Raw genomic sequence first — 6,332 nt, 5'->3', positions numbered from 1 at the left:
TAAAGCCTTGATGTTTACAGATGGAACTGGTTTCATCTCTGAAGATCTTGCTTTAAGGTGTCCTCATAACTGTTTTAATGGTTACGTGAACAATGAAGAGAATGATCAGGTCTGTTGTGCTATACAGGCTCAAGTTTACTTGCTTTTTAGCATTTACTTAATCAACAACTTTGTCTGAACTCTATGAGAAAATTTATAAGAAAGTCTTGATTCTTACTGATACTAATTTTTCTACAAAAACCTAAGGTAAAACTACCGACAGAAGGCTTCTCTATAAGTGGGATAAAACTTAAAGGAGAAAAGGGGCATAGTTGTATTGGTAGTATAGTAAAAGCCAACACCATATTGCGTGGTAATATTTGGGTAAGTCAATGATGTAGTGGGACTAGAATGCAGTTAAAGAAACATGTGGAATGAATTGGTTCTAATCTAAAATCCTCTAGTGTACCTCAAGCGTTGTCTGCCTAATAAACAAGAGCAATTCATTTCCATAACCTAAAAATTAAAGTCTATTTAATCGCACACTTGATTGAGGGGGGTTCTTTAATAAAAACATCATGCTAGCAAATACTGTAGCAATAAAGAGAGGAAGCACCATAATTTTGTTATTAAGGCCACAGTGGTGCAAGACTACTTATGTTGCGTGTAAATTTTTGTTCCACTTTTATGAGTTTCATGGCTGATTTTAGCAATCTACCTTTGTAAGAATTCAGTTAAAATACTACAATGATTGACTTTCAACCCACTATATATTTGTTGGGGAATATAGCTTGGTAAAAGTAGACAATGACCATATGTATTTTTTCATTTACAAACATGTATGCTATCTGTAGTTAGTAAATTGTAGAGAACTTGCTTCTTAATAAAGATAACTACCTAAGTCGTGTTCTATATAGGGTGATGTTGCTAGCTTCTAATGTGTTTAATTCACGTCATACTGCAGTAGGTCGATATTGCTTAAGGTTTTGTTAAGAAGTATTATAATAAATCTGCTAAATAGAACAAAATTGTTAATAGATGTCAACCCATCTGTAAATGTTTAAAACTTTAAGTCTCTCCCTATTTCTACCACCTGACTACTGACTGAGTTTGATCAAAGACGAAATGTGGGATTATTGTCACCCCCTTAATTGATTTTTTTTCCTAAACGGGTCTAAGGTTGCCTCCTGAGCAAATTTCAATAATTTGGTAACAGATCTGTATGCAATTATGCAATATACTGATGACAACAATGCTATTGTGGCTCATTTGTAACTAGTTTGATTTGATGTACTTTTTGTCCATCACTTAACTGCAATTATGCCTTCTATGTGCTTTTTTTTAGAAGGGACATAGTTTTACCTCAATTCTGTATGTATGAATAATGTTGTTTTACATCTCAGAGCTTGCATGGATCTGTAGAAGCATTTCAATTTCCTGACAACTATTCTGGATCAGCAGAGTTGAGATCACTACCGGGTGTGCCGGTATGTCCATTCACAACAATCTTGCTATCTATGGTTTTAATTTTTTATGACATTTTTTTTTCTGTGTCACTTCATCCTTCTGCATGATATTGATATATTTTTGCCTGTTGTCTCCTACTTTCAGCCTTTGCTGATACAGTTTCGTATGTTCCACAAAGGTAAAGCTATAAAGGGAACTGTTCTTGTGAACAGAAAGGTAAATTATCCACTCTTCTATACTTTAGTTTATTTTTAGGGTGGCAAGCAGAGTGTTTGGGTTATGTATATTATTCAAATTTCATATTTGTTTTATCATTTCCAGTTGTATCATAGAGCTTGCTATCTCGCCATGTTATATAGTAGATTGTCTTTTTGACTCTTGAAAAACCTGATCTAATTGAACTCATTCCTCTTTTGTAATTTGTATAAGCAGTTGACATTCCTTCCCTTTTCCTCCAGCTTCCTCCTAATACCATTCAAGTTCGACGGTCAATGTTAAAAATTGAATCTGATGAAAAACTTTCAGGTGCTCCAAGTGTAAATTCGTTTGAGGTTGTAGCAACCAGGTAAACCACTGCAGATTTATTTAATTTGCTGCATTTCAAAGTGCCTAGTTACTGTTGTATATTCCTAAATCCTAATTCTCTCATTGTCCAAATTCAAGTTTTACATGAATGTATGGGCCTAAAGCTCTTATACTCATGTTTTTGAAACAAGCTAATTTAAAAGTCTGATGGTGATACTGCACTGTAAATTTTCACATTTATCAAGTGAAAGAGTCATTTTTCAAGCTTCATTTTTCCCCATATAGAGGTATACTTCCATAAGCATGGTTACAGATCAATTCAATGGTACCTTCATCCAAGCTGGGACACACATGATGGCCGTACCTGTGCTTCATAGTTGAAATCCACTTTTTTTACACTGTCTCTCCTCCTCCTTTATCATACTAGTTTACTGTCTTTTTGTGTAATCATAATACGAAGTATATACTTGTAATAACTTGTGTTTGTAATTGTTGTCTACTATCTGTCATTTTCTAGCAATAAACCAAAGGATGCTGCATTATCAAAGAATCTGATTGCACTGCTTAGCTATGGAGGGGTGCCAAAGGATGTGTTTTTGGCTATGCTGTGGGAGGCTCTTACCAAACCTTGGTCTGTTTTGTACAGAACTAAAGCAGCAACAAGAGGTAATGTTGCTGAGTTTTATTTCTTTGCCAAATCAGGATTCTGTTCCCATCCCTACTGTATTTCTTCTTTATTGAATAATTGTTTAATAGGCCAATTACTTAAATTGAAGTAATGTATATAGACCACCCCCATTTGTGTTTAATTTTGGTCAATTTATAATTTCCTAGACCAGTTTTATGGAAATATTCTAATTTCTTTCATTCTTTCCTGGTCTTTTTGATAATATATGCAGTCGCTGTTAGTTGGGATTTCACTGATGAGTTTATTGTTGCACGGATGATTGCATCTGGAATTCCTCTGGATGAGCCATATCTTCGACATCGTTTATCTGATATAGCCAAGGAAGAAATGAAAAGTCTCAAAGGAGGGAAACTTCCAGTTAGTGACAGTTTTTATTTAATGGGAACAGCAGATCCCACTGAAACACTGAATGCTGGTGAAGTTTGCATAATTCTGTATGTATTTATCTCTATCTTATTACCTGGCATATGTTCCTTGATGTCATGTCAGTATTATCATTCTACAGCCAACTTTTTTTTATTTATTTTTTATTCTATAGGCTTGAGTTTGAATTGACCCTTTAAAATTTTGAGTATACCAAATGCATAAATTTTATCCTCTCACTCAATTTTGTTCTCTGTTCATATAGGGATCAGGGACAACTTTCTGGACCAGTATTAGTCTATAGAAATCCAGGCACTCACCCTGGCGATATTCATGTTTTGAATGCAAGATATGTTAAGGGTTTGGAGGAATATGTAGGAAACGCTAAATATGGAATATTTTTTCCCTCCAAGGGGCTAAGGTCCCTGGCAGATGAAATCGCCGGTGGTGATTATGATGGAGACATGTACTGGGTCTCCAGGAATTCTGAGGTCTGCACCTATGTTCTGTTCATATATATAGTCTCTTTGTCATCATACTCAACAAATAATATACTACGATAATTATTGAGGATCTCAGAAAATTATCTTTTGAGTTAGTGTATTTCAACTTGTTTTCTACTTCTCTGAACCTTTGTTACAGTTCTTGCAGTATACAAGTATTTTCTTATTACATACTAGTACATCAAATTCTTCTCACTCTTTTTTAAGTTATATCACCATGTCTTGCATGTTTCAAGCAAAAAAGCAGAGTTATCCTTTAATGAGCGTGGCATGGTAAATATTTTTATTTTTTAAAAAATAAAAATAATTATATTTACCAGAATTAAAATGACATTGCCAATCAATGTAGTTCAACCTGAGATCTAACCCTTCAGAATTCAGCTTGTAGTCCGGATTTAAACTTGAAATATAATATTAAAATCTTTTGGGAGGTTAAGATGATTGTTTTGTAGCAAGTATTTGGTTCAAAATTTCCATGGTCAAAATTTGAAGCTCATATTAGCAGCAGTGTTTAGACAGATCTTTTTTCTTTTCATTCCTGACAAAATATTCTGTTTACATTGCTTCCTCGTCTTCTGAAATAACTGTTTAGGGAAGGCTTTTTTAGTGTGGCTGCATTATTCTTTCTTCCTGCAGCCTCTTGTTCTTTTGGGGTTTAAGTTGAACTGCCTCATTCACCAAATCAGTTTTTCATTTTATGTGTTCTTTTTTATTCACAATGATTAAGCTAGGTTCATCAATGTTTTTTTCCAGCTTCTGAAGTATTTCAAACCAAGTGAGCCTTGGAAATGTAATTCTCAGCCAACTGTCAACAAGGAAAGTCTTCCTCCTTCACCTGAGGAATTGGAGCGAAAACTCATTCGTTTATACAGGGAGACTAGATTTCATCCAAAGTATGTACAGGCTCACAGAAACTGTCATTGTAATTCCACAATTGTCTAATGACAAACTTTGTTTTATTTCATTCACCTGATGGTCAAAAGAGGATTGTTCTAAGTTCTCAATTGCCTATTGCTCAAAAGAAAATTGTTTTAATTGTTCTATTGCTCATGGTATTCATATGACTCATATGATTGCTAATGTTGAGCTCCTGTTTCAGCAAGGCTATGGGTATGGCTGCAGATTGGTGGCTTGTGTATATGGATCGACTGTTGACATTGGATGACGACTGCGCTGATGAAAAAGCTGCTTTGAAGGAAAAAATTTATAAGTTGATTGACCTGTACTATGATGCTCTGGATGCACCGAAAAAGGGTATAACGGTCAGTTCCCATACCGTAAACTAATTGAATACTGATGGCTGCTGATTGTCCCATACCTTGATTTGCCTTTGGTCTTTTTGCTACTTTAGCTGTAAGCCTGAATGGCTGCTGCTGTTTTACCTTTCGGTATGGCATGTAAAAAAATAAACCTAGTCATAGTTGGTTTTAAATTGTCACTCTGTGCAGAGCGCTGTTCGGTTATAAATAAATTGTCGTGAATTCTGCTAACCTAAACTGCCTCACAATAATCTAATTTGTGAAACCTTGCTATTCTGGGCTCAATGAAACTTTCTTTAACAGTTTTGTTTGTATATTAGTGGTTGTTAAGGAGGGTAGATATGTAGTGGTTACTTTGGATTTCATGCAGTATGAACCTAAAAGTTGACCTGATGAAGCTACAGAAGTTGAATTGTGCATGTAAATGATGTTCATTAGTAATGATTTTGGTCTTGGCATAGTTTCGTTCAAGTTGTTTGATTTGTCGTGTTTCTTATGTCAGCTTAATCCTCTATCTTTCATGACCTGGTATCTGCAGATTAATGTTCCAGAGAGACTGAAACCACCCAGATATCCTCATTTCATGGGAAGAGGCGAGCATTGCACCTACAAATCCAAGTCTATATTGGGTGAAATTCATGACATAGTGGATCAATTGAGTGCTCCAATAAAACGTGAGCTGTTTCATTTTCATCTGTTTTATACTTCGTATTTGATTTGGTAGTGTAGATTATTATAATGCAAAATAATTCAATTGCTAATGCAAAGTTTTTAGCTTCTTTTATAGTAGCTTGGATATCACTGCACTGTACTCCATTATCCCCAACAACCGCCATTTAAAATACTAAGGAAATTAGTCGATTAACCGGGGAAGAGTTTTATTTTTATGAGATTAGCATTAACTGGGGAAGAGTTTTATTTTTATGAGATTAGCATTATAAAAATAAAAAGAAAGCGACATCCTTGGTAATTTCTCTAAAACAAAACAATGACGTTTGAAAAAGATGATAACTGTGTTTTTTGGTTTTATTTTCCCCCAGTTAGGAAGCTAGAGTGCTTTGAAGCTGATATCCCAGAAACGTATATTGTATTGTGGAAAAATCACTATAACAAGTACAGATTCGAGATGCAGAAGGCACTAAATGAATCTAAAAATGCAGATTCTGTTTATCAGAAATACCGAAAGGTAATATTAACCAATATGTGTGCATGTCTTTTGCTTTGGAACTCTGTTATGGTCTGGTATTTATTCTTAAATGTCTGTTTGAATCATCACTAGGAACTTTATGGTGGCGTTGATGCATATGATTCGGACACGATTGAAAAGGCTTGGAAAGAGATTCGTCTTGAAGCCTTGGCTATATATCACGTTTGCTATAACCATGCAATAGAGAAAAACGAGCCAAAAAAATGTGGCTTTGCATGGAAAGTTGCTGGAGATGCCTTGTGGAAGATATATCTGAAGAGTACGGGTGAAAAACCTATATTGTTTGCGCCATCAATTCTCCGCCAGATGATGCGTTAAGATGCATTGTTATTGTTATACAC

The 6,332-nt window shown here is 34.9% G+C and overlaps 1 protein-coding gene across 1 annotated transcript; it reads left to right on the top strand.

The window, feature by feature from the left end:
• Positions 1-6,332, top strand: LOC145612178 (putative RNA-dependent RNA polymerase 5). Its single transcript, XM_081667556.1, has 12 exons — positions 1-109; positions 1,383-1,466; positions 1,591-1,662; positions 1,905-2,011; positions 2,489-2,637; positions 2,871-3,093; positions 3,288-3,513; positions 4,279-4,418; positions 4,625-4,787; positions 5,323-5,458; positions 5,825-5,970; positions 6,064-6,332. The coding sequence occupies exons 1-12, from the start codon at positions 11-13 to the stop codon at positions 6,307-6,309; spliced, it is 1,791 nt and encodes a 596-aa protein (XP_081523682.1). The 5' UTR covers positions 1-10; the 3' UTR covers positions 6,310-6,332.

The sequence above is a fragment of the Chenopodium album genome, chromosome 24 (genome assembly GCF_948465745.1).
Source record: "Chenopodium album chromosome 24, dcCheAlbu1.1, whole genome shotgun sequence".
NCBI classification, from domain to species: domain Eukaryota; kingdom Viridiplantae; phylum Streptophyta; class Magnoliopsida; order Caryophyllales; family Amaranthaceae; genus Chenopodium; species Chenopodium album.
The sequence above is the reverse complement of the archived record's forward strand: the minus strand, read 5'-3'. Positions and strand labels throughout refer to the sequence as shown.

Excerpts from the sequence above, each read along its gene's own strand:
- LOC145612178 (XM_081667556.1), top strand. The coding sequence starts at position 11 with ATGTTTACAGATGGAACTGGTTTCATCTCTGAAGATCTTGCTTTAAGG. Across the intron at positions 2,012-2,488 it reads TTTGAGGTTGTAGCAACCAG|CAATAAACCAAAGGATGCTG; the intron begins GTAAACCACTGC and ends GTCATTTTCTAG. Across the intron at positions 3,094-3,287 it reads GGTGAAGTTTGCATAATTCT|GGATCAGGGACAACTTTCTG; the intron begins GTATGTATTTAT and ends CTGTTCATATAG.